The sequence below is a fragment of the Heptranchias perlo genome, chromosome 12, assembly GCF_035084215.1.
Source record: "Heptranchias perlo isolate sHepPer1 chromosome 12, sHepPer1.hap1, whole genome shotgun sequence".
In the NCBI taxonomy this organism is placed as follows: domain Eukaryota; kingdom Metazoa; phylum Chordata; class Chondrichthyes; order Hexanchiformes; family Hexanchidae; genus Heptranchias; species Heptranchias perlo.
In genome coordinates this window covers 73,434,350-73,460,238 of record NC_090336.1, presented here as the reverse complement: position 1 = coordinate 73,460,238, position 25,889 = coordinate 73,434,350, and the positions used below count along the sequence as shown (strand labels likewise).

At 48.1% G+C, this 25,889-nt stretch overlaps 1 protein-coding gene across 1 annotated transcript; it reads right to left on the bottom strand.

Annotated features, from left to right (window-relative positions):
• Window positions 1-8,212: 8,212 nt before the first annotated feature.
• Window positions 8,213-24,503, bottom strand: LOC137327763 (golgin subfamily A member 6-like protein 22). Its single transcript, XM_067993573.1, has 2 exons — window positions 23,787-24,503; window positions 8,213-8,400 (listed from the first exon to the last, which is right to left on the bottom strand). Exons 1-2 carry the CDS (start codon window positions 24,456-24,458, stop codon window positions 8,314-8,316), a joined length of 759 nt encoding a protein of 252 aa, XP_067849674.1. The 5' UTR covers window positions 24,459-24,503; the 3' UTR covers window positions 8,213-8,313.
• Between the last annotated feature and the right edge of the window lie 1,386 nt (window positions 24,504-25,889).

The window sequence follows — 25,889 nt, the reverse complement described above, 5'->3', positions numbered from 1 at the left end:
GGCTCGCAATATTGGTGAAAGAAACAATTACAGCTGTGAGGAGGGACCATATAGGAGAAACATAGGAACAGGAGGAGGCCATTCAGCCCCTTGTGCCTGGTCCGCCATTTGATAAGATCATGGCTGATCTGTGATCTAACTCCATATACCTGCCTTTGGCCCATATCCCTTAATACCTTTGGTTGCCAAAAAGCTATCTATCTCACATTTACATTTAGCAATTGAGCTAGTATCAATTGCCATTTGCGGAAGAGAGTTCCAAACTTCTACCACCCTTTGTGTGTAGAAATGTTTTCTAATCTCACTCCTGAAAGGTCTGGCTCTAATTTTTAGACTGTGCCCCCTACTCCTAGAATCCCCAACCAGCGGAAATAGTTTCTCTCTCTCCACCCTATCCGTTCCCCTTAATATCTTATAAACTTCGATCAGATCACCCCTTAACCTTCGAAACTCCAGAGAATACAACCCCAATTTGTGTAATCTCTCCTCGTAACTTAACCCTTGAAGTCCGGGTATCATTCTAGTAAACCTACGCTGCACTCCCTCCAAAGCCAATATGTCCTTCCGAAGGTGCGGTGCCCAGAACTGCTCACAGTACTCCAGGTGCGGTCTAACCAGGGTTTTGTATAGCTGCAGCATAACTTCTGCCCCCTTGTACTCCAGTCCTCCAGATATAAAGGCCAGCATTCCATTAGCCTTATTGATTATTTTCTGCACCTGTTCATTACACTTCAATGATCTATGTACCTGAACCCCTAAGTCCCTTTGGACATCCACTGTTTTTAACTTTTTACCATTTAGAAAGTACCCTGTTCTATCCTTTTTTGATCCAAAGTGGATGACCTCACATTTGTCGACATTGAATTCCATCTGCCACAGTTTTGCCCATTCACCTAATCTATCAATATCGCTTTGTAATTTTATGTTTTCATCTACACTGCTTACAATGCCACCAATCTTTGTGTCATCGGCAAACTTAGATATGAGACTTTCTATGCCTTCATCTAAGTCGTTAATAAATATTGTGAATAATTGCAGCCCCAACGTTGACACAGTGACGTCAATCGACACTCTGTAGATTTAAAGTGATTGGTAGAAGGATTAGAGGGGAGTTGAGGAGAATTTTTTTCACCCAATGGGTGGTGGGGGGTCTGGAACTCACTGCCTGAAAGGGTGGGAGAGGCAGAAACCCTCAACTCATTTAAAAAGTACCTGGATGAGCCCTTGAAGTGCCGTAACCTACAGGGCTACGGACCAAGTGCTGGAAAGTGGGATTAGGCCGGACGGCTCTTTTTCGGCCGGCACGGACACGATGGGCCGAATGGCCTCCTTCTGTGCCGTAAATTTCTATGATTCACAGGAGCGGTTATCAAACAAAATTTGACATAAGCAGATATTAGGACAGGTGACCAAAAGCTCGGTCAAAGAGCTAGGTTTTAAGGAGTTTCTTAAAGGAGGAGAGAGAGGCGGAGAGGTTTAGGGAGGGAATTCCAGAGCTTAGGGCTCAGGCAGCTGAAGGCACGGCCGCCAATGGTGGAGTAACGAAAAACCAGGATACGCACGAGACAAGAATTGGTGGAGCGCAGATAGGGCATCAGTGTAGTGCACCGCGAGCTGGCTGGGGCCCTTTCTGTATTAAGTTTACCCTCTACCTCCTGGGATTGCCCTGGGGGAATCTGAACCTTTCCAGTGGCTCGAATGCCCTCCCTACAATGGGGCGCCCAGAACTGCACGCAATACGCCAGCCGTGACCTGGCAGGAGAAAATAAACATATTAGATCAGGAAAGAGATAAAAAAATGTCACTCATTTTAAACCTTGAACCCAATCCAAAGAATACGCAAACAAGTGCCAGAGAAAAAATTCACTGCGGAAACCGGCCAGTCCTATCTAAGGATATTCTCCAAATTCCGTGCCGACTACAACTGTGGGATTCAGCCATTAGCAATGTTAAGGTGTCTGGGGGAATATACAGTCACAGGCGTATCCCGTCCCCCATAGCACGTTGCAGCTCTCCCCACAACAGACTGACGGACAGAGCCTTCATGCCCCAGTTATGGTGAGGTACGTTCGGCCTCCGTCTGGAACTAGGGCTGCCTGAGGGCTGGACACGGAGCATCAGCCGCAGTCGATGTCGGGGGGTTCAGTGTCGGGGAGGAACCCAGGGAGGCGAAGGGCCAGAGCAAGCCCCCGGAGGCCTCGGAGATCATCTCCCGGTCCGGAGACCGCCCCGAGGAGTGCTCGGGCTCCTTCTTCTCGGAAGCTTCTCAGGGAGACCTCCGCGGTCAGCAGCCTGAAGGAGGAAGACGGCCCGGTGACGTCCTCGCAGGCCGACATTCCGAGGGTCAGCGAGCCCTTTTATTTCGGGCTGCACGACGTGAAGCCCGGAGACAGCACGGCCTCCCAGTCCTCTATCGTGGAGGTCTTCGAGGGACAGCGAGCGGGAGAGCACGGACCGGCCGCTGACCTCGGACGAGCTGACAAAGGCCGTCCGGTCCTTCAAGAAGAGTAGAACTCCCGGAAGGGACGGCTTGCCGGTCGAGTTGTACTCGGCTCTGTGGGACTGGATAGGCCCAGACCTGCTGGAAGCGTACAGGGGGAATGCTTCTGGCAGGCGGCATGTCAGAGTCCATGAGGAAAGGCATCATCACAAGGGATAGGAGCAGGAGTAGGCCATTCGGCCCCTCGAGCCTGCTCCGCCATTCAATGAGATCATGGCTGATCTGATTTTTACCTCAACTCCACTTTCCCGCCCTTTCCCCATATCCTTTGACTCCCTCGCTGATCAAAAATTTGTCTAACTCAGCCTTGAATGTATTCAATGACTCAGCCTCCACAGCTTTTTAGGGTAAAGAATTCCAAAGATTCACGACCCTCTGGGAGAAGAAATTCCTCCTCATTTCCGTCTTAAACGGGCGACCCCTTATTCTGAGACTATGCCCCCCAGTTTTAGATTCCCCCATGAGGGGTAACATCCTCTCAGCATCTACCCTATCGAGTCCCCTCAGAATCTTGTGTTTCAATAAGATCTCCTCTCATTCTTCTAAACTCCAATGAGTATAGACCCAACCTGTTCAATCTTTCCTCATAAGACAACCCTTCCAGACCCGGAATCAACCGAGTGAACCTTCTCTGAACTGCCTCCAATTCAGGTATGTCCTTCCTTAAATAAGGGCACCAGAACTGTACGCAGTACTCCAGGTGTGGTCTCACCAGCACCCTGTACAGTTGGAGCATGACTTCCCTGCTTTTATACTCCATCCCCCTAGAAATAAAGGCCAATATTCCGTTTGCCTTCCGGATTACCTGCTGCACCTGTATGTTGACTTTTTGTGTTTCATGTACGAGGACACCCAGATCCCTCTGTACCGCAGCATTTTGTAATATTTCTCCATTCAAATAATATTTTGCTTTTTTTATTTTTCCTCCCAAAGTGGGACGACTTCACATTTTCCCACATTATATTCCATCTGCCAAATTTTTGCCCATTCGCTTAACCTGTCAATATCCCTTTGCAGACACTTTGTGTCCTCATCTCAACTTCATCTACCAGCGGAAGGGGAGAGAGGGAAGAAATCAAAAATTGACGACCCACTTCCTTGCTAAATGCCGACTACAAGATTCTGTCTCAGGCCATCGCCAACAGGTTCACGTCTGCTCTGGAGCGGGTGATCCACCCCGATCAGACCTGTACTGTACCCGGCAGGAAGATCTCAGATGGCCTTGCACTGCTCAGAGATGCGATCGGCTATGTGCAGGTCAAGGTGGTGGGGGGGCGGAAACACCTGCCTCATCAGCCTGGACCAAGAGAAGACCTTCGACAGACTAACCCACACGTACACGATGGACGCGCTCTCCAAAATGTGCCTTGGGGAGCGAGAACACGATTGGATCCGACTGCTCTACATGGACATTCATAACGCAGTCCTAATCACCGGGTGGGAGTTGGAGAGCTTTCCGATCAGATCTGGAGCCAGGCAGGGCCGTCCTCTCTCCGTGGTCTTGTTCGTGTTATGCATCGAGCCGTTTGCCGCGTCCGTCAGAAAGGGCGCAGGTATCGGGGGGGGGAGCGACGCTCCCAGGCAGCGGAGGCTCTCAGGTTAAGGCTTCCCTGTACATGGACGACGTCTCCATCTTCTGCTCCGACGGTCCAAAGACTATCCGACACCTGCGACCAGTTCGAGCTGGCCTCGGGGGGCCAGAGTGAACCGCAGTAAGAGCGAGGCCATGTCCTTTGGCAGGTGGGAGACCCGATCCTTTGTCCCCTTCGCCGTCAGTTCCGACTACCTGAAGACGCTGGAGATCTGGTTCGGGGGGGGCCCTTGGCCCGCACAAAGAACTGGGAGGAGCGGATTGTCAAGGCCAAACAGAAGCTTGGTGTGTGGGTGGGTCCGTATTCGCCAGCAACCTGGTGATAAGGTGTGAGGTACTCGCGGTGTTGCTCTACGTGGCCAGGGTCTGGCCCATTCCCCACAGCTCCGACGACACAGTCACCCGAGCTATCTCCCACTTTGCCTGGAGGTCCAAGGTAGAACGTGTCCGCAGGGTCACCATGTACAAGCCCCCAGACAAAGTGGGGAAGAGCATCCCCAATGCCACCCTGATGCTGATGGCCACCTTTGTAAATGACTGCCTCAGGATGTGTGTAGAGCCCCAGTACGCAAACACCAAGTGTCACTACGCGCTGGGTTTCTACCTGTCCATCGCACTGAGAAGGCCGGGTCTGGCCACGCTGGTCGAGCAGGCGCAGGACGTCCAGTCCAGCAGGACCGTCCCACCCTCACCTGTCCCAGGTGGTGAAGTTCCTGAAGAGGAATCCCTTCGGCCACAAGGCCGTCAGACAGGGGTCGACACGAAACGTTCTGTGGGTCCTGCAGGGAAAAGGAGAGGGTGGACTCGATCGGGCTTTAGCCCGCCCAAACGGTCGATGCCATTCGGCAGGATGTCTCGTCCCCAGAGCTGACCAACAGAAGCCAGGACGTAGCCCGGACGGTGGTGAGAAGGGGGCCCTCCCAGTGCGGTCCTTCCAACACACACGGAATCTCAGCGCCACCGCGAGCTGCCCTCGAGGCATTGGCGGGGATGGAGACCGTCGTCCACCTCCTGAAGGGCTGCCCCTTCGCCCAGAGGGTGCGGAGAGAGATGCGTTGGTATCTCTCCCGGTTCATCCCCAACAGTTCGGTGACACAGGACGGGCTGTTCCCCGGGGGACGCACCCCGAGACAGATATCACCTGCGGCTGGAAGACCATCAACTCGGTGAAGGAGGCCCTTTGGTCCGTCCAAAACCTGCTGGTCTCCCGGCTGAAGGAGCTGTCCACGACCGAGTGTTGCCGACTGGCGCACCCCAAGGTCCAGGAGCACGTGCTGTGGGACGCACAGAGGCGAGGTGCGGCCTACGCAAAGGCTCCAAGGGGAAAGGCCAACGTGGAAGGCCGTCCCACCCTGTATTGTACAGAACGTATTAGAAAATATATACCGTGTTTTTAAAATTGTAATAATGAGATTATAGTGTTTATGATCTGCACTGTATTGCTTTCAACTTCTGTGCTGCATTTGTGCCCTTTATTTGAACTGTGTGAACCGTGTGTATCCTTAAATTCTTTGGAATAAAGTATATTTTGAAATTTAACAAAAGAGGCCTGGGACATGGAGCATCTGCCCTTCCCCGGGATAGCAGCTTAGCCACAGACCATGAAGGGCAATGGCCCCCAACCAACACGGCCGCCTGTCTGGAGGGGCTTCTGGCCCCCTCCCCTTGTGCTCAGAAACCAGGACCAAACACACACACCCTTAAAACCCCTGCCCCCACGCTGTTCCTAATCCAACCGCAGAGCTGCCAATGAACTTGAAGTTATCACTGCGTTCTTCCCAGGAAGGAATATAGGAACAGGAGGAGGCCATTCAGCCCCTCGAGCCTGTTCCGCCATTCATTCAGGTCATGGCTGATCTGTATCTCAACTCCATCGACCCGCCTTGGTTCCATAACCCTTAATACCCTCACCCAACAAAAATCCATCAATCTCAGCTTCCTACAAGTACCATGCAATTAAAATATACAAGAGCTCCATAAAATATACAGGGAATGTGCACTTCTGTAAAATCTACATGTGAACGTGCACTGGCTCATTAAATATAGAGAGAATTTGCACTTCTGAGAAATCAATTAGAGAAAACGCCATTTCATGAAATGTTCACATATTTACAGAGCATCTGTGATCCATTAATCTTACTCCGAAGGCCTTAAGACGTACCCCCATTGTGTGGTACTGAGTCATATAGCCCAGGGAGGTCCCAGGGTGGACTGCTGGTCTGCGTTGACTCCCTTAATCTTAACTGGGATCATCAGTGTGCTCGAGCTGGCAAAGGAGGAAAACTGGGGGGTAGTTATTCTTGATCACCGCCCAGTGACCCCTCACCACCCACCCCCACCTCCCCCACAGTGTAAAAGAGTGCACGCGTGAGGATTGGACCGACTCAGCCACTACTCATCCCACGGTCGAATAGCTCACGCCAACGCCCACTGTGCGGGATCACCTGCGAAGGACGGGCACTTGGATTAGGCGGCACTGGGTTCCACCAGGACCACTCGGCTCCAGACCTCATTACAGCCTTGGTCCAAACATGGACAAAAGAGCTGAATTCCAGAGGTGAGGTGAGAGTGACTGCCCTTGACATCAAGGCAGCATTTGACCGAGTGTGGCACCAAGGAGCCCGACTAAAATTGAAGTCAATGGGAATCAGGGGGAAAACTCTCCAGTGGCTGGAGTCATACCGAGCACAAAGGAAGATGGTAGTGGTTGTTGGAGGCCAATCAGCTCAGCCCCAGGACATTGCTGCAGGAGTTCCTCAGGGCAGTGTCCTAGGCTCAACCATCTTCAGCTGCTTCATCAATGACCTTCCCTCCATCATAAGGTCAGAAATGGGGATGTTCACTGATGATTGCACAGTGTTCAGTTCCATTCGCAACCCCTCAGATAATGAAGCAGTCCGAGCCCGCATGCAGCAAGACCTGGACAACATCCAGGATTGGGCTGATAAGTGACAAGTAACATTCGCACCAGACAAGTGCCGGGCAATGACCATCTCCAACAAGAGAGAGTCCAACCACCTCCCCTTGACATTCAACGGCATTACCATCGTCGAATCCCCCACCATCAACATCCTGGGGATCACCATTGACCAGAAACTTAACTGGACCAGCCATATAAATACTGTGGCTACAAGAGCAGGTCAGAGGCTGGGCATTCTATGGTGAGTGACTCACCTCCTGACTCCCCAAAGCCTTTCCACCATCTACAAGGCACAGGTCAGGAGTGTGATGGAATACTCTCCACTTGCCTGGATGAGTGCAGCTCCAACAACACTCAAGAAGCTCGACACCATCCAGGACAAAGCAGCCCGCTTGATTGGCACCCCATCCACCACCATAAACATTCACTCCCTTCACCACCGGCGCACAGTGGCTGCAGTGTGTACCGTCCACAGGATGCACTGCAGCAACTCGCCAAGGCTTCTTCGACAGCACCTCCCGCCCGCGACCTTTACCACCTAGAAGGACAAGGGCAGCAGGCACATGGGAACAACACCACCTGCACGTTCCCCTCCAAGTCACACACCATCCCGACTTGGAAATATATCGGCCGTTCCTTCATCGTCGCTGGGTCAAAATCCTGGAACTCCCTTCCTAACAGCACTGTGGGAGAACCTTCACCACACGGACTGCAGCGGTTCAAGAAGGCGGCTCACCACCACCTTCTCAAGGGGCAATTAGGGATGGGCAATAAATGCCAGCCTCGCCAGCGACGCCCACATCCCATGAACGAATAAAAAAAAACCTCTGCTGTCAGTGCGAGGCAAGAGTCGATCGCCTGGAATTTCCGTCAGGGTTGGGGAGGTACTTCTTCGGTTTGAAATTATCAGCCAGGAAACCCCCAGAGACGGGGTCCAGCTGTTCTCCCACCGAAACTACGGCAGGAGAACCCCGGGGAAATTCAGGGTCATCATCGTCAGGAGAGGAGAGGGGTGAGTTGGCAAGACGGGGTGCGGTGAGGCGGGAATGAGGAAATCATTTTCCAAAATAAAAATCTCTTCTTCAGCCCCACGTATATTTATTCCAGTTTAATCCTCCGTATAAAGTTTCAGATTATATTTAAAAAGTTAAAAAACAAACAGGAAGCCTTGTGTTAGTATACACGAGTCTTTTTTTATCCCAGAATGTCGAAATATTGTTTATATAAAGCAGTCAATGTTTTTGTAAGGTTAGAGTTGCATGGTCACTACTCGATAGACCGTACACTGTATCCTGACTGATATTAGATGCACAGATGCAAATATGATTTCTTGATGAATTTCACAACCTTGTAACGAAGAGCTCTCAAGGATACATTTTCTTCTGCTTGCTGAAATGAGGATGAAGAAAGGAAAAGATTTGTATGTAAACAGCACCTTTCACCACCTCAGGACGTCCCAAAGCACTTTACAACCAAAGAAGTACTCTTTAAGCACAGTCAACTGCGGGAAACAGTTTGCACGCAGCAAGGTCCCACAAACAGCAATGAGATAATGAGCAGATCATCTGGGTTTTTTTTTTAGTGATGTTGAAGGATAAATATTGGCCCAGGACACCGGGGAGAACGCCCCTGCTTTTAGGAACATAGGAACAGGAGCAGGCCATTCAGCCCCTCGTGCCTGCTCCACCATTTGATAAGATCATGGCTGATCTGTGATCGAACTCCATATACCTGCCTTTGGCCCATATCCCTTAATACCTTTGGTTGCCAAAAAGCTATCTATCTCACATTTAAATTTAGCAATTGAGCTAGTATCAATTGCCGTTTGCGGAAGAGAGTTCCAAACTTCTACCACCCTTTGTGTGTAGAAATGTTTTCTAATCTCACTCCTGAAAGGTCTGGCTCTAATTTTTAGACTGTGCCCCCTACTCCTAAAATCCCCAACCAGCGGAAATAGTTTCTCTCTATCCACCCTATCCGTTCCCCTTAATATCTTATAAACTTCGATCAGATCACCCCTTAACCTTCGAAACTCCAGAGAATACAACACCAATTTGTGTAATCTCTCCTCGTAACATGATGGGTGAATGGGGCTTGGTTTGCAGGTCATATTTGCAGTGCTGTGATAGTTAGCCTCTCTATCTCTTTTCTAAGCCGTTACAGGTTTGACTCAGCGCTTTGCCCGACAGCACTACGGACAGAGGTTGTCCAAGATCATCAGTGAACCGAAGCCCATTGCCAAGGAACGCAGGAACAACAGGGCACCGCAGCCTCGGGGTAGGAAAAACAGGCTCCAGTTTTGTTTTCGACTCATGTTCTCCAACATTTTTCACTGGCATTGTAAAAATATCAAACTATTTTGGAAGATTATGTACAAATAACAGATAAGTATCTAAACTGGTGACTGTAATCTTGGGTCGTGTTTTTGCAGAAACTATGAAAAATATAAATCCATGTTGGTACTGCAGCAATAACTGGGAAAATCTTGAGTGCAGTGTTGCAGAGAGGCTGAGTTTATTTCATGAAGATGGGAACAGGTTGCAATTGGGACGGATTCCGATTGGGGTAAATTGTGGTTGGGATTGACATGGATTATGATTGGGATTGGGATTGGGATTGGAACAGAATGTGATTGGCATGGATTACGATTGGGATTAGGATGGATTGGGATTGGAACAGACGGTGATTGGCATGGATTACGATTGGGATTAGGATGGATTGGGATTGGAACAGACTGTGATTGGCATGGATTATGATTGGGATCGGGGTGGATTTGGAGTAGGGTAGATTACGATTGACATGGATTGTGATTGGGATAGACTGGGATTGGTATTGAATGTGATTGGGATTGGCATAAACTGGGATTGGCATGGATTGGGATTGGGACACATTGGAATTGGAATAGACTGAGAATTTCATGGACGGTGATTGGGATTGGGACATATTGCAATTGGGATGCATTGTAATTGGGATTGGGATGGACTGGGATTAGGATTGGCATTAACTGTGATTGGGAATTGTAATTGGGATGACTGCCCATCTACTCATTATAGAGTCTCCCCATTATAGATTCTGTCCATTACAGAATCATTCCATTATAGACTATCCATGAGGGAGCACGGAGTAGAAGCTATCGACAGAGTCTGGTTTCGACAGAGTCTATAATTGGGAATTTAATGAATGAGGGGATTCGGTGCAGGTAGGGGTGAGGGGCATTTCATTAGTCAGTAGAGTGAAGAGGAGTGTACCGAGGGCGGAGAGGGGCGTACCGAGACCGGAGAGGGGCGTACCGAGAGGGGAGAGGGGCGTACCGAGAGGGGAGAGGGGCGTACCGAGAGGGGCGTACCGAGAGGGGAGAGGGGCGTACCGAGAAGGGAGAGGGGCGTACCGAGAAGGGAGAGGGGCGTTCCGAAAAGGGAGAGGGGCGCACCGAGGGGAGAGGGGCGTACCGAGAAGGGAGAGAGGCTTTCCGAGAGGGGAGGGGGCGTACCGAGAGGGGAGAGGGGCCTACCGAGAGGGGAGAGGGGCGTTCCGAGAGGGGAGAGGGGCGTACCGAGAGGGGCGTACCGAGAGGGGGGAGGGGCGTACCGAGAGGGGGGAGGGGCGTACCGAGAGGGGCGTACCGAGAGGGGGGAGGGGCGTACCGAGAGGGGGGAGGGGCGTACCGAGAGGGGAGAGGGGCGTACCGAGAGGGGAGAGGGGCGTACCGAGAGGGGAGAGGGGCGTACCGAGAGGGGAGAGGGGCGTACCGAGAGCCGGGAGGGGCATACCGAGAGGGGGGAGGGGCGTACCGAGAGGGGGGAGGGGCGTACCGAGAGGGGGGAGGGGTCTACCGAGAGGGGGAAGGGACGTACCGAGAGGGGAGAGGAGCGTACCGAGAGGGGAGAGGAGCGTACCGAGAGAGGAGAGGAGCGTACCGAGAGGGGAGAGGAGCGTACCGAGAGAGGAGAGGAGCGTACCGAGAGGGGAGAGGAGCGTACCGAGAGAGGAGAGGAGCGTACCGAGGGCGGAGAGGAGCGTACCGAGAGAGGAGAGGAGCGTACCGAGAGGGGGAAGGGACGTACCGAGAGCGGAGAGGAGCGTACCGAGAGAGGAGAGGAGCGTACCGAGAGAGGAGAGGGGCGTACCGAGAGGGGAGAGGAGCGTACCGAGAGAGGAGAGGAGCGTACCGAGAGGGGAGAGGAGCGTACCGAGAGAGGAGAGGAGCGTACCGAGGGCGGAGAGGAGTGTACCGAGAGAGGAGAGGAGCGTACCGAGAGAGGAGAGGAGTGTACCGAGAGAGGAGAGGAGCGTACCGAGGGCGGAGAGGAGTGTACCGAGGGCGGAGAGGAGTGTACCGAGAGAGGAGAGGAGCGTACCGAGAGGGGGAAGGGACGTACCGAGAGCGGAGAGGAGCGTACCGAGAGAGGAGAGGAGCGTACCGAGAGAGGAGAGGAGCGTACCGAGAGGGGGAAGGGACGTACCGAGAGCGGAGAGGAGCGTACCGAGAGAGGAGAGGAGCGTACCGAGAGAGGAGAGGGGCGTACCGAGAGCGGAGAGGAGCGTACCGAGAGAGGAGAGGAGCGTACCGAGAGAGGAGAGGAGCGTACCGAGAGAGGAGAGGAGAGTACCGAGAGGGGAGAGGAGCGTACCGAGGGCGGAGAGGGGCGTACCGAGAGGGGAGAGGGGCGTACCGAGAGCGGAGAGGAGCAACAACAAAACCAAACTGCAGTGTGACGTCACAGGTAAGGCAGGTCGGTGGTTGGTGGGGAGAATCTCTTCGGTTTTCTTCTTTCTTCGGACTGTGGGCTCAGTAACTTATAGAATAAAACTAAATTTTTGTTTTAAAAAACTAAACTTAATTTAGTTATAGCAAGTCGCGTTTTTTAGTGAATCAAGGCCCTTGGTGCAGTTAACGTTCTCAAAATTAAGTGTAATTTTATAGGAGTAAACTCCCTAAAGGGAGTAACTAACGGGCTTAATTTAAGGCAAGTCATGGCAGCACAGCTCGCACCCGTGATATGCTCCTCCTGCACTATGTGGGAAGTCATGGACACTACCAGTGTCCCTGGCGACCATGTGTGCAGGAAGTGTGTCCAGCTGCAGCTACTGGCTAACCACATTTCGGAGCTGGAGCTGCGGGTGGATTCACTGTGGAGCATCCGTGATGCTGAGATTATCGTGGATAGCACGTTCAGTGAGGGGGTCACACCACAGGTAAAGATTACGCAGGCAGAAAGGAAATGGGTGACCGCCAGGCAGAGTAAAAGGACTAGGCAATTGGGATTGGGATGGACTGGGATTAGGATTGGCATTAACTGTGATTGGGAATTGTAATTGGGATGACTGCCCATCTACTCATTATAGAGTCTCCCCATTATAGATTCTGTCCATTACAGAATCATTCCATTATAGACTATCCATGAGGGAGCACGGAGTAGAAGCTATCGACAGAGTCTGGTTTCGACAGAGTCTATAATTGGGAATTTAATGAATGAGGGGATTCGGTGCAGGTAGGGGTGAGGGGCATTTCATTAGTCAGTAGAGTGAAGAGGAGTGTACCGAGGGCGGAGAGGGGCGTACCGAGACCGGAGAGGGGCGTACCGAGAGGGGAGAGGGGCGTACCGAGAGGGGAGAGGGGCGTACCGAGAGGGGCGTACCGAGAGGGGAGAGGGGCGTACCGAGAAGGGAGAGGGGCGTACCGAGAAGGGAGAGGGGCGTTCCGAAAAGGGAGAGGGGCGCACCGAGGGGAGAGGGGCGTACTGCGTAATCTTTACCTGTGGAGCAGGAGTCCCCTGGGGCCATCTCCCTCTCAAACAGATATTCTGCTTTAGATACTGTTGGGGGAGATGGCTTATCAGGGGAAAGCAGCAAGAGCCAAGACCGTGGCACCACGAGTGACTCAGCTGCACGGGAGGGGAGGAAAAAGAATGGGAGAGCAATAGTGATAGGGGATTCCATCGTAAGGGGAACAGATAGGCGTTTCTGCGGCCGCAAACGTGACTCCAGGATGGTATGTTGCCTCCCTAGTGCTAGGATCAAGGATGTTACGGAGCGGCTGCAGGACATTCTGGAGGGGGAGGTTGAACAGCCAGAGGTCGTGGTCCATATCGGTACCAACGACATCGGTAAAAAAAGGGGTGAGGTCCTGCCAGCAGAATATAGGGAGTTAGGAAATAAATTAAAAAGCAGGACCTCTAAGGTAGTAATCTCAGGATTACTCCCAGTGCCACGCGCTAGCGAGAGCAGAAATAGGAGAATAGACCAGATGAATGCGTAGCTTGAAAGATGGTGTAGGAGGGAGGGGTTTAAATTCCTGAGGCATTGGGACCGATTCTGGGAAAGGCGGGACCTGTACAAGCTGGACGGGTCGCACCCAAGCAGAACCAGCACCAATATCCTTGTGCGGGCATTTGCTCGTTCTGTTGGGGAGGGTTTAAACTAGTATGGCAGGGGGATGGGAACCAAAGGACAAATTCAGACCAGGAAACGGGAAGTAGAAAAGCAGTTAGTGACGTAGTTAGTGACTCAGAAAAGCAAAAGAAGGAAAGGTTAAATAGTGTTCAGCACAGGAACTTGACGGGGTTAAAGGGTATATACTTCAATACAAGGAGTATTACAAACAAAGCAGATGAGCTAAGGGCACAGACAGACACATGGCAGCATGATATCATTGCTATAACGGAAACCTGGCTTAAAGAGGGGGATAATTGGCAGCTCAATATCCCTGGATATAGAGTTTTCAGGCAGGATAGAGTGGGTGATAAAAAAGGAGGGGGGGTAGCATTATTGGTTAAAGAATCAATTACAGTTGTGAGAAGGGATGATTTGCTAAATGGATCATCAATCAAGGCCATATGGGTTGAGCTAAGAAATAAAAAGGGGGCAGTCACACTACTAGGAGTGTACTATAGACCCCCGAATAGCGAAAGGGAGATAGAAGAACAAATATGTAGGCAAATTTCTGAGTGCAAAAATAAGAGGGCAATAATAGTAGGGGATTTCAACGACCCGAACATCAACTGGGATTCAAATAGTGTGAGAGGCACAGAGGGCGCAGAATTCTTGATTGGTGTCCAGGTTTATAGAACCATTATAGAATAATTCCGTTATAGAATATCCTCAATATAAAATATCCCCATTATGGAATATCCCCATTATAGAGCATCCCCATTATAGAATATCCCCATTGTGGAATATCCCCATTATGGAATATCCCCATTATGGAATATCCCCATTATAGAATATCCCCATCATGGAATATCCCTATTATAGAATATCCCCATTATGGAATATCCCCATTATGGAATATCCCCATTATAGAATATCCCCATTATAAAATATCACCATTATGGAATATCCCCATTATAGAGCATCCCCATTATAGAATATCCCCATTGTGGAATATCCCCATTATGGAATATCCCCATTATGGAATATCCCCATTATGGAATATCCCCATTATAGAATATCCCCATTATGGAATATCCCTATTATAGAATATCCCCTTTGTGGAATATCCCCATTATGGAATATCCCCATTATAGAATATCCCCATTATGGAATATCCCTATTATAGAATATCCCCATTATGGAATATTCCCATTATAGAATATCCCCATTATAGAATATCCCCATTATAAAATATCCCCATAATGGAATATTCCCATTATAGAATATCCCCATTATGGAATATCCCCATTATAGAATATCCCCATTATAGAATATCCCTATTATAGAATATCCCCATTATGGAATATCCCCATTATAGAATATCCCCATTATGGAATATTCCCATTATAGAATATCCCTATTATAGAATATCCCCATTATAAAATATCCCCATAATGGAATATTCCCATTATAGAATATCCCCATTATGGAATATCCCCATTATGGAATATCCCTATTATAGAATATCCCCATTGTGGAATATCCCCATTATGGAATATCCCCATTATAGAATATCCCCATTATGGAATATCCCTATTATAGAATATCCCCATTATAGAATATCCCCATTATGGAATATCCCCATTATAGAATATCCCCATTATGGAATATCCACATTATAGAATCATTCCATTATAGAATTTTTTTTTTATTCGTTCACGGGATGTGGGCGTCGCTGGCGAGGCCGGCATTTATTACCCATCCCTAATTGCCCTTGAGAAGGTGGTGGTGAGCCGCCTTCTTGAACCGCTGCAGTCCGTGTGGTGACGGTTCTCCCACAGTGCTGTTAGGAAGGGAGTTCCAGGATTTTGATCCAGCGACAATGAAGGAATGGCCGATATATTTCCAAGTCGGGATGGTGTGTGACTTGGAGGGGAACGTGCAGGTGGTGTTGTTCCCATGTGCCTGCTGCTCTTGTCCTTCTAGGTGGTCGAGGTCGCTGGTTTGGGAGGTGCTGTCGAAGAAGCCTTGGCGAGTTGCTGCAGTGCATCCTGTGGATGGTACACACTGCAGCCACAGTGCGCTGATGGTGAAGGGAGTGAATGTTTAGGGTGGTGGATGGGGTGCCAATCAAGCAGGCTGCTTTATCTTGGATGGTGTCGAGCTTCTTGAGTGTTGTTGGAGCTGCACTCATCCAAGCAAGTTAAGAATATTCCATCACACTCCTGATTTGTGCCTTGTAGATGGTGGAAAGGCTTTGTGGAGTCAGGAGGTGAGTCACTCGCCGCAGAATACCCAGCCTCTGACCTGCTCTCGTAGCCACAGTATTTATATGGCTGGTCCAGTTAAGTTTCTGGTCAATGGTGACGCCCAGGATGTTAATGGTGGGGGATTTGGCGATGGTAATGCCGTTGAATGTCAAGGGGAGGTGGTTAGACTCTCTCTTGTTGGAGATGGTCATTGCCTGGCACTTATCTGGCGCGAATGTTACTTGCCACTTATCAGCCCAAGCCTGTATGTTGTCCAGGTCTTGCTGCATGCGGGCTCGGACTGCTTCATTATTTGAGGGATTGCGAATGGAACTGAACACTGTGCAGTCATCAGCAAACATCCCCATTTCTGACCTTATGATGGAGGGAAGGTCATTGATGAAGCAGCTGAAGATGGTTGGGCCTAGGACACTGCCCTGAGGAACTCCTGCAGCAATGTCCTGGGGCTGAGATGATTGGCCTCCAACAACCACCACCATCTTCCTTTGTGCTAGGTATGACTCCAGCCACTGGAGAGTTTTCCCCCTGATTCCTATTGACTTCAATTTTACTAGGGCTCCTTGGTGCCACACTCGGTCAAATGCTGCCTTGATGTCAAGGGCAGTCACTCTCACCTCACCTCTGGAATTCAGCTCTTTTGTCCATGTTTGGACCAAGGCTGTAATGAGGTCTGGAGCCGAGTGGTCCTGGCGGAACCCAAACTGAGCATCGGTGAGCAGGTTATTGGTGAGTAAGTGCCGCTTGATAGCACTGTCGACGACACCTTCCATCACTTTGCTGATGATTGAGAGTAGACTGATGGGACGGTAATTGGCCGGATTGGATTTGTCCTGCTTTTTGTGGACAGGACATACCTGGGCAATTTTCCACATTGTCGGGTAGATGCCAGTGTTGTAGCTGTACTGGAACAGCTTGGCTAGAGTCGCAGCTAGTTCTGGAGCACAAGTCTTCAGCACTACAGCCGGGATGTTGTCGGGGCCCATCGCCTTTGCTGTATCCAGTGCACTCAGCCGTTTCTTGATATCACGTGGAGTGAATCGAATTGGCTGAAGATGGCTTCCATGATGGTGGGGTATCCCCATTAAAAAATATCCCCATTATGGAATATCCCCATTATAGAATCATTCCGTTGTAAAATATCACCATTATCAAAAACATCCCCATTTTAGAATATCCCCATTATAGAATATCCTCATTATAGAATATCGCCATTATAGAATATCCCCATTATAGAATCATTCCGTTGTAAAATATCCCCATTATAAAATATTTCCATTGTGAAATATCCCCATTTTAGAATATCCCCATTATAAAATAACCCCATCATAATTATATCCCCATTATAGAATATCCCCATTACAGAATATCCCCATTATATAATCATTCCATTATAAAATATCCCCATTTTAGAATATCCCTATTTTAGAACATCCCCATTATAGAATATCCCCACTATAGAATATCCCCATGATAGAATATCCCCATTATAGAATCATTCTGTTGTAAAATATCCCCATTATACAATATCCCCATTTTAGAATATTCCCATTATAGAATATCCCCATTATACAATATCCCCATTGGAGAATCTCCCCATTACAGAAACATTCCATTGTAAAATATCCCCATTATACAATATCCCCATTTTAGAATATCCCCATTATCAAATATCCCCATTATAGAATATCTCCATTATAAAATATCCCCATTATAGAATATCCCCATTATAGAATATCCCCCTTATAGAAAATCCTCATTATAAAATATCCCCATTATAGAATATCCCCATTATAGAATATCCTCATTATAGAATGTCCCCATTATAGAATATCCACATTATACAATATACCCATTACAGAGTATCTCCATTACAGAATCATTCTGTTATAAAATATCCCCATTATAGAATATCCACATTATAGAATATCCCCATTATAGAATATCCCCATCACAGAATATCCCCAGTATAGAATATCCCCATTACAGAATATCCCCTTCACAGAATATCCCCAGTATAGAATATCCCCATGACAGAATATCCCCATTACAGAATAGCCCCATTACAGAATCATTCTGTTATAGAATATCCCCATTATAGAATATACCCATTATAGAATATCCCCATTATAGAATCATTCTGTTATAAAATATCCCCATTATAGAATATCCCCATTATAGAATATTCCCATTATAAAATATCCCCATTATAGAATATTCACAATATAAAATATCCCCATTATAGAATATCCCCATTACAGAATCATTCTGTTGTAACATATCCCCATTATAGAATATCCCCATTATAGAATATCCAAATTAGAGAATCTCCCCATTAGAGAATCTCCCCATTACAGAATCATTCTGTTGTAAAATATCCCCATTTTAGAATATCCTCATTATCAAATATCCCCATTATAGAATATCCCCATTAGAGAATCTCCCCATTACAGAATCATTCTGTTGTAAAATATCCCCATTTTAGAATGTCCCCATTTTAGAATATCCTCATTACAGAATCATTGTAATAAAATATCCCCATTATAGAATCATAGAAGTTTACAACATGGAAACAGGCCCTTCGGCCCAACATGTCCATGTCGCCCACTTTATACCACTAAGCTAGTCCCAATTGCCTGCACTTGGCCCATATCCCTCTATACCCATCTTACCCATGTAACTGTCCAAATGCTTTTTAAAAGACAAAATTGTACCCGCCTCTACTACTGCCTCTGGCAGCTCGTTCCAGACACTCACCATCCTTTGAGTGAAAAAATTGCCCCTCTGGACCCTTTTGTATCTCTCCCCTCTCACCTTAAATTTATGCCCCCTCATTATAGACTCCCCTACCTTTGGGAAAAGATTTTGACTATCTACCTTATCTATGCCCCTCATTATTTTATAGACTTCTATAAGATCACCCCTTAACCTCCTACTCTCCAGGGAAAAAAGTCTCAGTCTATCCAACCTCTCCCTATAAGTCAAACCATCAAGTCCCGGTAGCATCCTAGTACATCTTTTCTGCACTCTTTCTAGTTTAATAATATCCTTTCTATAATAGGGTGACCAGAACTGTACACAGTACTCCAAGTGTGGCCTTACTAATGTCTTGTACAACTTCAACAAGACATCCCAACTCCTGCATTCAATGTTCTGACCAATGAAACCAAGCATGCTGAATGCCTTCTTCACCACCCTATCCACCTGTGACTCCACTTTCAAGGAGCTATGAACCTGTACTCCTAGATCTCTTTGTTCTATAACTCTCCCCAACGCCCTACCATTAACGGAGTAGGTCCTGGCCCGATTTGATCTACCAAAATGCATCACCTCACATTTATCTAAATTAAACTCCATCTGCCATTCATCGGCCCACTGGCCCAATTTATCAAGATCCCGTTGCAATCCTAGATAACCTTTTTCGCTGTCCACAATGCCACCAATCTTGGCGTCATCTGCAAACTTACTAACCATGCCTCCTAAATTCTCATCCAAATCATTAATATAAATAACAAATAACAGCGGACCCAGCACCGATCCCTGAGGCACACCGCTGGACACAGGCCTCCAGTTTGAAAAACAACCCTCTACAACCACCCTCTGTCTTCTGCCGTCAATCCAATTTTGTATCCAATTGGCTACCTCACCTTGGATCCCGTGAGATTTAACCATATGTAACAACCTACCATGTGGTACCTTGTCAAAGGCTTTGCTGAAGTCCATGTAGACCACGTCTACTGCACAGCCCTCATCTATCTTCTTGGTTACCCCTTCAAAAAACTCAATCAAATTCGTGAGACATGATTTTCCTCTCACAAAACCATGCTGACTGTTCCTAATCAGTCCCTGCCTCTCCAAATGCCTGTAGATCCTGTCTCTCAGAATACCCTCTAACAACTTACCCACTACAGATGTGAGGCTCACCGGTCTGTAGTTCCCAGGCTTTTCCCTGCCGCCCTTCTTAAACAAAGGCACAACATTTGCTGCCCTCCAATCTTCAGGCACCTCACCTGTAGCTGTCGATGATTCAAATATCTCTGCTAGGGGACCCGCAATTTCCTCCCTAACCTCCCATAACGTCCTGGGATACATTTCATCAGGTCCCGGAGATTTATCTACCTTGATGCGCGTTAAGACTTCCAGCACCTCCCTCTCTGTAATATGTACACTCCTCAAGACATCACTATTTATTTCCCCAAGTTCCCTCACATCCATGCCTTTCTCAACCGTAAATACCGATGTGAAATATTCATTCAGGATCTCACCCATCTCTTGTGGTTCCGCACATAGATGACCTTGTTGATCCTTAAGAGGCCCTACTCTCTCCTTCGTTACTCTTTTGCCCTTTATGTATTTGTAGAAGCTCTTTGGATTCTCCTTTGCCTTATCTGCCAAAGCAATCTCATGTCCCCTTTTTGCCCTCCTGATTTCTCTCTTAACTCTACTCCGGCAATCACTGTACTCTTCAAGGGATCCACTTGATCCCAGCTGCCTATGCATGTCATATGCCTCCTTCTTCTTTTTGACTAGGGCCTCAATCTCCCGAGTCATCCAAGGTTCCCTACTTCTACCAGCCTTGCCCTTCATTTTATAAGGAATGTGCTTACCCTGAACCCTGGTTAACACACTTTTGAAAGCCTCCCACTTACTAGACGTCCCTTTGCCTGCCAACAGACTCTCCCAATCAACTTCTGAAAGTTCCTGTCTAATACCATCAAAATTGGCCTTTCCCCAATTTAGAATTTTAACTTCTGGGCCAGACCTATCATTCTCCATAGCTATCTTAAAACTAATGGAATTATGATCACTGGTCCCAAAGTGATCCCTCACTAACACTTCTGTCACCTGCCCTTCCTTATTTCCCAAGAGGTCAAGTTTTGCCCCCTCTCTAGTCGGGCCATCCACATACTGAATGAGAAATTCCTCCTGAATACACTCAACAAATTTCTCTCCATCCAAGCCCCTAATGCTATGGCTGTCCCAGTCAATGTTGGGAAAGTTAAAGTCCCCTACTATTACCACCCTATTTTTCTTGCAGCTGTCTGTAATCTCCTTACATATTATAGAATATCCCCATTATAGAATATCCCCATTACAGAATCATTCTGTTATAAAATATCCCCATTTTAGAATATTCCCATTATAGAATATCCTCATTATAGAATATTCCCATTATAGAATATCTCCATTATAGAATATTCCCATTATAAAATATCCCATTATAGAATATCCCCATTATAGAATATTCCCATTATAAAATATCCTCATTATATAATATCCCCATTATAGCATCATTCTGTAATAGAATATCCCCATTATAGAATATTCCCATTATAAAATATCCTCATTATATAATATCCCCATTATAGCATCATTCTGTAATAGAATATCCCCATTATAGAATACCCCCATCACACAAAGAATTACATAGAATGTGCAGCACAGAAACAGGCCATTCTGCCCAATTAGTCTATGCTGGTGTTTATGCTCCACACGAGCCTCCTCCCTCCCTACTTCATCTCACCCTATCACCATATCCTTCTATTCCTTTCTCCCTCATGTGTTGATCTATCTTCCCCTTAAATACATATTTGCTATTTGCCTCAACTACTCCTTGTGGGAGCGAGTTCCACATTCTCACCACTCTCTGGGTAAAGAAGTTTCTCCTGAATTCCCGATTGGATTTATTAGTGACTATCTTATATTTATGGCCTTTAGTTCTGGTCTCCCCCCACAAGTGGATGCATCTTCTCCACGTCTACCCCATCAAACCCTTTCATAATCTTAAAGACCTCTCATCAGGTCACCCCTCAATCTTCTCTTCTCCAGAGAAAAGAGCCCCAGCCTGTTCGATCTTTCCTGATGGGTATAACCTCTCAGTTCTGGTACCATCTGGTAGACAATCGTCCAATTATAGAATGTCCCCATTTCCACAATAACCAAATACTTTTGTTGGCACTCCATTCTGCAGGAATCCACCACGGATTCTTCACACCCCCAAATGATAAACGCTGGTGAACAGCTCAAATATAACTAGAATATGCTGCAAATACACAGCAGGTCAGTCAGCATCTGTAAGGGGAAAAGGATATTGAACACCTCCCCTGTGTGTAGAACACACAAAGGGTGGTAGAAGTTTGGAACTCTCTTCCGCAAACGGCAATTGATACGAGCTCAATTGCTAAATTTAAATGTGAGATAGATAGCTTTTTGGCAACCAAAGGTATTAAGGGATATGGGCCAAAGGCAGGTATATGGAGTTAGATCACAGATCAGCCATGATCTTATCAAATGGTGGAGCAGGCACGAGGGGCTGAATGTCCTACTCCTGTTCCTATGTTCCTAGAACAACAATGCTTTTGTACTTACTGCGAATTGGGGCCCACTGACCCATCAGTGTGTACCAACCACAGGATGCACTGCAGCAACTCGCCAAGGCTTCTTCGACAGCACCTCCCAAATCTGCGACCTCTACCATCTAGAAGGACAAGAGCAGCAGGTACATGGGAACAACACCACCTGCACGTTCCCCTCCAAGTCACACACCATCCCGATTTGGAAATATATCGGCCGTTCCTTCATCGTCGCTGGGTCAAAATCCTGGAGCTCCCTTCCTAACAGCACTGTGGGAGAACCTTCACCACACGGACTGCAGCGGTTCAAGAAGGCGGCTCACCACCACCTTCTCAAGGGGCAATTAGGGATGGGCAATAAATGCCGGCCTCGCCAGCGACGCCCACATCCCATGAACGAATTTTAAAAAAAGGTTCCACAATTACAATCACTCCTAATGGATTTTACTGGGCATTATTTTCTGATTGGTAAGGATCCATACTAATATATTTACATCGAACACCCTACAACATTACAATGGAGTTCAAACAACAATCCTAGCATCTGGCCTCTGTGCCGACAGACAGAGGCGTCTAGGCTTGTAGGAACACTAGGAGCAGGAGGAGGCCATTCAGCCCCTCGAGCCTGGTCCGCCATTCAATTAGATCCTGGCTGACCTGCACCTCAACTCCATTTTCCCAACTTGGCTCCATATCCCTCGATACCCTAACCCAACAAAAATCTATCGATCGCAGTCTTGAAAGCTCCGATTGTCCCCCCCGCATCCGCAGCCTAGTCGAGGTTTGTCAAACTCCACGGGAATACCTATCAATGGAACCACGGTGCCCACCTGCACTCCTTCAGCTGCACGTATTCATAGAATCATAGAAGTTACAACATGGAAACAGGCCCTTCGGCCCAACATGTCCATGTCGCCCAGTTTATACCACTAAGCTAGTCCCAATTGCCTGCACTTGGCCCATATCCCTCTATACCCATCTTACCCATGTAACTGTCCAAATGCTTTTTAAAAGACAAAATTGTACCCGCCTCTACTACTGCCTCAGGCAGCTCGTTCCAGACACTCACCACCCTTTGAGTGAAAAAATTGCCCCTCTGGACCCTTTTGTATCTCTCCCCTCTCACCTTAAATCTATGGCCCCTCGTTATAGACTCCCCTACCTTTGGGAAAAGATTTTGACTATCTACCTTATCTATGCCCCTCATTATCTTATAGTCTTCTATAAGATCACCCCTAAACCTCCTACTCTCCAGGGAAAAAAGTCCCAGTCTATCTAACCTCTCCCTATAAGTCAAACCATCAAGTCCCGGTAGCATCCTAGTAAATCTTTTCTGCACTCTTTCTAGTTTAATAATATCCTTTCTATAATAGGGTGACCAGAACTGTACACAGTATTCCAAGTGTGGCCTCACCAATGCCCTGTACAACTTCAACAAGACATCCCAACTCCTGCATTCAATGTTCTGACCAATGAAACCAAGCATGCCGAATGCCTTCTTCACCACCCTATCCACCTGTGACTCCACTTTCAAGGAGCTATGAACCTGTACTCCTAGATCTCTTTGTTCTATAACTCTCCCCAACGCCCGACCATTAACGGAGTAGGTCCTGGCCCGATTCGATCTACCAAAATACATCACCTCACATTTATCTAAATTAAACTCCATCTGCCATTCATCGGCCCACTGGCCCAATTTATCAAGATCCCGTCGCAATCCTAGATAACCTTCTTCACTGTCCACAATGCCACCAATCTTGGTGTCATCTGCAAACTTACTAACCATTGCCGCAGTCTTCGTTTTGTTCTCAGCCCTCTTGGCTCTGGCCAAGGCGGCCAATAGCCTTTCTTCTGCCAGCGCGGCTCTACTTTGAGCTGAAAAGGCCTTCTGTTGTGCCGCAGTCATCATCTGTGTCATCTCGGCCACGCTGTCTTCCATCGCGGACACCTTCTTGGCGGACTCCAGCAGCGTCTCCTCAGCTTGCTCCCTCGCCTTCTCAATCTCCTCTTCGACCCTTTCCGCCTCTGCCTGGGACCGCGCGGCTTTCTCTTCTGCTGCTGCTGCCGTCGTCGCCGCCTTCTCTTCAGCAGAGGCCGCCGCCTGCAGAGTCTTGGCGACCCTCTTCTCCGCCTCGCTGGCCTTCTCCTCAAAGGCCTTCGCTCTGGCCTCGGCCATCTCCAAGGTGGCCGCCATCGTTTCCTCGGCATTGCTCGTCCTTTCATCGGCCTCTCTCACTTTCTGCCGGGCCTCGAGCAACTCAAGCTCCAATGAGGATAATTTTCCTTCCACCTCGGCCAGTTTTCTGTTGGACTCCAGTAACTTTTCTTCCCTTCCCATGGCAGCTTTTTTGACCCTGGTCACTTCTTCCTCAGCCACAGCCGTGTCTTCCATCGCCTTTTGCACCTTCCCGTCTTCGCTGGCTCTGGCTCTGATGGCCTCCTTTGCCTTGACCATTGCTTCCTCTGCTCTTTGCTTTGCATCGGCAGCTTTCTCCTCCGCCTCTTCCTTCAGAACCTTCTGAAGTTCCAGCTCTCTCACCCTGAAGGAAGCAGCAATACTTTCAACATTAGAAAGCATACAAGAACTATCTTACCGCACATGAGTCCCGTCTTGCCCTCCATCTATATTAAAGATCTCACATCTCAGAGCAGAAAAGGTCAAGGGGAGATTTAATAGAGGTGTTCAAAGTAATGAGGGGTTTTGATAGAGTAGATGGGGAGAAACTGTTTCCAGGAGGGTCGGTGACCAGAGGACACAGATTTAAGATAATAAAACCAGAAAATGCTGGAGAAGCCCAGCAAATCAGGTAGCATCTGTGGAGAAAGAAACAGAGTTAACGTTTCAGGTCGAAGACCTTTCGTCAGAACTGGAAAGATGTTAAAGAGTTAAAGTTTTTAAGCAAGTACAGAGCCACGGAACGGGTTGGGGGAGGGAGGGGAGGAAAGAACAAAGGGGAAACATAGAAACATAGCAAATAGGAGCAAGAGTAGGCCATTCGGCCCTTCGGGCCTGCTCCGCCGTTCAAAATGATCATGGCTGATCGTCTAACTCAGTACCCCGTTCCCCATATCCCTTGTTCCCTTTAGCATTAAGAAATATATCTATCTCCTTCTTGAATACATCTAATGACTTGCCCTCCACTGCCTTCTGTGGTAGAGAATTCCACAGGTTCACCACCCTCTGAGTGAAGAAATTTCTCCTCATCTCGGTACTAAATGGCATACCCTGTATCCTGAGACTGTGACCCCTGGTTCTGGACTCCCCATCTGTGATAGGGTAGAGGACACGAGTGATTAAATGACAAAAGGGATGATGGTGCGAGGCACGGAGGGTGCCAATGGGACGGGTTAAGAAACAAAAGATCGGCCTAGAGTAGCCGTGAATGGCAGCAGCAGAACCATTACCAGCACTTGCTGTCCGTAAAAATGGGAGTGGTGGGTATGATCTGAAGTTATTGAAACCAATGTCGAGTCCGGAAGGTTGTAAAGTGCCCAATCGAAAGATGAGGGGCTGTTCCTCAAGCTTCCGTTGAGCTGCATTGGAACAGAGGAAGAGGCCGAGGACAGAGAGGGAGCGGGAAGAGGAATTAAAATGGCAGGTGACCGGCAGGTCGTGGCCATGCTTGCGGACAGAGCATAAGAACATAAGAAATAGGAGCAGGAGTGGGCCAATCGGCCCCTCGAGCCTGCTCCGCCATTCAATAAGATCATGGCTGATCTGATCCTAACCTCAAATCTAAATTCATGTCCAATTTCCTGCCCGCTCCCCGTAACCCCTAATTCCCTTTACTTCTAGGAAACTGTCTATATCTGATTTAAATTTTTTTTTTTTTTATTCGTTCACGGGATGTGGGCGTCGCTGGCAAGGCCGACATTTATTGCCCAT